Source organism: Atta cephalotes, assembly GCF_000143395.1.
Source record: "Atta cephalotes unplaced genomic scaffold scaffold00054, whole genome shotgun sequence".
NCBI classification, from domain to species: Eukaryota; Metazoa; Arthropoda; class Insecta; order Hymenoptera; family Formicidae; genus Atta; species Atta cephalotes.
This window is the reverse complement of record NW_012130118.1, coordinates 1,106,120-1,110,116: the sequence shown is the minus strand read 5'-3', so window position 1 is coordinate 1,110,116 and position 3,997 is coordinate 1,106,120. Positions and strand designations below refer to the sequence as shown.

Genomic DNA, 3,997 nt, shown 5'->3' with positions numbered 1-3,997 from the left:
CGTACGTAGTACGTAGTAACGTAATATAGTATATATATATATATATATATATATATATATACCGAGAAAATTGTACCTGCCGATTGTAGAGCAATTGTCTTCGAATGAATTCCTGAATACGCGTATGCCTTACGTAAGGAAAACAAGAGAAATTGTATCATTTTGTCCGCCGGGCGGACCGCTCGCGCGAGTAAAACTTTCACCACGTTTATTGCTAACGTGCTCGTTACACGGCATGATCGAGCACGTCGGCGTCGTCCCGTTATCTTGTCGTGGCTTCCTGCCACAGTTTTTCGGCAGTGAAGAAAACGCCCTGTGAAATTGCTGAAGCCGAATATTCTAATCGTCGAAAAATGTAATACCTATTCGCCCACGCAATCGATCTGATTACACGGATATCCTGTTTCACACAACGACTAATTGCAGGTTATTAATTTCCGGTTTGGCGATTTCAATTGGAGACATATACATTGTGCGTCTTATATAAGCGTCATATATATTCTTATATGCATTGACCAACCGCAACGGTTTTCTACAATTTCTCTTTGGGTGTCAAGCTATACTTTAATTGCAAAACGAACGTAGAGAGATGATTAATCCGGATCAGGACGAAACGAATTTTACAAAAATTCTGTGGAAAGAGAAAAGAAAACTGTTGACGGAATTAAGCCAGAAGCACATAAGATGAATATAAGAAAAATATAAGACAGTAAGCAGTAAATGAGTTAGCAATAGAGAATGTAAGATAATAATTTTATGTTTTTTTTTTGTGAAGTTGACTGATTTACTTACTACATAAGTATGTCTTACTATTTTACGTCTTTGTATATGCCATGAACTTTAAATTTTAAATACACTGAAAAAAATATTAAATTTTAATAAATATTTGTTTCAATAGTTCTAAGTAAATATTTAATAAACGTAAACATATATTTGTTTGATAGGAAAACAATTAATTTAACTATTTAACATTTTTTAACATTTTTTAATTTCTAAGTAAATTTATTTACTTACAATTAGTATTATTCAAAGAAATATGTATAAAATTCAATACATTTTTTTTCAATACAAGAGTCATGGCATAAATCTAACATCTAACAGCTGACATTGGCAAAAAAATTCTAAGCAGCACAAGGAAATCAACATGTTGAATTGCTACTGTTATTATATACAGCCTTACGGTCTCTACTATGCTTGGCCAATTCACTTACTGCTTAAGTTTCTTGTATGAATAAAACTGCAGTGGACGATTTTTTCTCATATAGAGAAAATAATCTTTCCAGGATGTCGCGAAGAATTAGCATTTGTGCCACGGTGCTGCTCGTCCTATTTGAGTTGACCACGTCGGCCATGGTCCTGCCGAGACCACCTTCGTCACCTAATCATATCCATCAGGATCAGGAACTATCCGCGCGCAAATCCATCGAGGGCAAATCCCTGCACGGTGTCCCGCGAAACACCAATGTGGAGAGACCAGATACCGAGGACTACAGGTATCGATTCGCCAGCGATTGGCATTTATTCAATGCAATTTTTTCCGCGCTATTTTTTTCATATCGCCGATCGGTATCGATATTATATTCCATGGCCATCACGTTGCACCAATTCACTTTCATTTCGCGTTTAGAATTGCGAACTCGTTCGAAGTGATCAATTGGTCCGTCAATTGTTATCGCCTGATCAATCTTGAATCGAACACTGTTAGATATTAAAGGAGAAATGGTAACTCAATTCCTTGAGTTAAATAACTTTTCATTATTTTTAACTTTTACCTGCGTTAAAATTCAAATCAATTCGTTTCTGTAGTTTCAAAATAAACAATAAAAAAAATAGTATATTAATGCACTTAGTAAATAATAAATTAAATTTGATCAAACTTTTAATATATTTTCTTGAGTTAAATTGTTTTAGTCAAATTAATGACATATTGAATAAAAGCAGTGACGATACTATAGATATGATAAGAAATAAAATATATATAAATAGATAATTCAAATAGGATATAATCTATACATTATAAATTTATTTGTTATAATTTTAATAGTGAAATGTATTTTAAAATAATAAAACTTTATCTTTATTTCTTCGTTAAAATTTTAACGAATTAATCACGAATGTGATTTTACTTATAATGCCAAATTTTATTGTACGAGTTCCAAGTCTTTGATTAATGCGTTTCGCAAAATATTAACGGACGCCCAATGATGGTAACTACTTATTCCACTCTAGTTAACGGCTTCTTCTCGGGAAACTCTCTCAACTGACTCATCGTGATTACGAAACGATATTTACTTCGAGTCTTGCAATTTTAAATCGCTCGAACAAAAGAGGAAAACTCTGCCTGAAACATCATTCTTTCCCACCGACGGAAAGCAGCCCAATTAGCACGAATGAAAAGTCGTCTTCGTTGCGGCGCACGAGAAACGTGAGAAATCCAAGCGGGTAATTGCTTCTGTGTAATTTCAACGATGGTAGATTTACGTGACCACAATTCGTATCTTCAGACACCGATACGCTGGGCGCAACCGGTAATTTTGAAAGCAAAATAGTAAGCGCGATTAAAGCTGGACAAACAAACCGATTGTCTCTCGAGTCTCTTCTTCGTGCGGCCGCGATCGCTGCGGTTTAATAATCGCGAATATCCGCGAGTTTGGGCAGAAAGGCATTTCTCAATAATGACACTTGTAATTGCGATCGGATTAACCTCGTAATATCGTGAAAATAAAAAAGTAATTTCTCGCTCTCGCTCGATCCCTACCGTTAATATCCGATTAGCTATGCTATTCCTACCTGCTACTCATACCGTGTATTTACGGTTGATTATCCAGCATCTCAAAGTTCCATCCGTTCAATATCAATTTTCATTCTGTATATTAGCAAAAAGCTATAATCTATATGAAATTAAGTAAAATTGAGTTTCTTCTCTCTTTGCAGGCTCTTCGAGATTGAGCTGCAGGGCGCGGATGAGATGGATGCCGCAAATTTGCAGGGTCTGATGCGGACGGTGCTGAAGGAGGAGCAACGCGTCGCTGCGGAGCGAACGCCGAACGGCTACCCGAATCCCGAGGTAATCCCGCACTCTATTCTTGGTGTGCGAGATATGGGTCTAAGTCCGAATTATCGTCTAGACACCTTCGACAATGACAAACGTCCATCGTTGAATCCGCTAAAGCTGCCGAATCTTAATGAGAAATTGTACTATTTGAAGAGTGGCCGGCCTAAGGTCTATGTGAACGTGCGAGGACACAGTGGCTCCTTTCGCAAGGATACTAATGCCTCGTCTATGGCAACTCCGAGCGAAGGTGCGGTAGGATACCTCAGGGTCACGCGACCTTTTGAGAGGCAGACCGACTTTGAGAGGAAGACGCGGGACAAGAAGACTCGACCACCCAAGAAATTCGATCGTCGCGTTGACGGTATTGTTCTGAGAAATGACGAAATCGGTAAGAATGATCAAACAACGTTTTATGGAACGGACGAACCATCGACCACGGAGAATTCTATGGTTACGTCCAGTGAACTACCTAAACAGATACCCGCGCCGCCCAGCAAAGTCTATGGACGGATCCTGATGGCACAGACCACGCCTGTGCAGAGGTACGCACTTAGGAGGACAGATATCCTGCCAGGATACAGTTTCGAAGAGTAAAATCAAATATCTCTGTAAAAACGAAAAAATTAACTTCCTCGAAAAGTATGAACTTAATCGCGAACTCTGAAGACTTTTTTTTTATTATACTTAATTCATTCTTATTTTAAAGTACGAAAAAGAAGATTGATTTGATGACTTGTTTTGAAACAAAATATTAATCCATGTAATTAACATAATTGTATTAACGTAATTAATTATATTAATTACACAATAGTCATTAACATTGATTTATTCAAATCTTTCTTTTTTCAAATCATGAATTTTATATATATATATATATATATATATATATATATATATATATATATATATAGTTGTTATTTACTTATTNTATATTATTACTTA

The 3,997-nt window shown here is 36.4% G+C and overlaps 2 protein-coding genes across 2 annotated transcripts in view; one reads left to right on the top strand and one right to left on the bottom strand.

The window, feature by feature from the left end:
* LOC105623184 (unconventional myosin-Ie-like) overlaps window positions 1-3,997 on the bottom strand; it is a 33,735-nt gene that overhangs the window by 25,438 nt on the left and 4,300 nt on the right. The window lies entirely within an intron of this gene.
* On the top strand, window positions 1,285-3,649 carry LOC105623183. The gene is made up of 2 exons (XM_012204582.1): window positions 1,285-1,493; window positions 2,935-3,649. The coding sequence occupies exons 1-2, from the start codon at window positions 1,285-1,287 to the stop codon at window positions 3,647-3,649; spliced, it is 924 nt and encodes a 307-aa protein (XP_012059972.1).

Bases quoted from the DNA above. Each gene is read 5' to 3' on its own strand.
- LOC105623183 (XM_012204582.1), top strand. From the start codon at position 1,285: ATGTCGCGAAGAATTAGCATTTGTGCCACGGTGCTGCTCGTCCTATTT. The intron at 1,494-2,934 runs GTATCGATTCGC...CTCTCTTTGCAG, and splicing joins CCAGATACCGAGGACTACAG to GCTCTTCGAGATTGAGCTGC.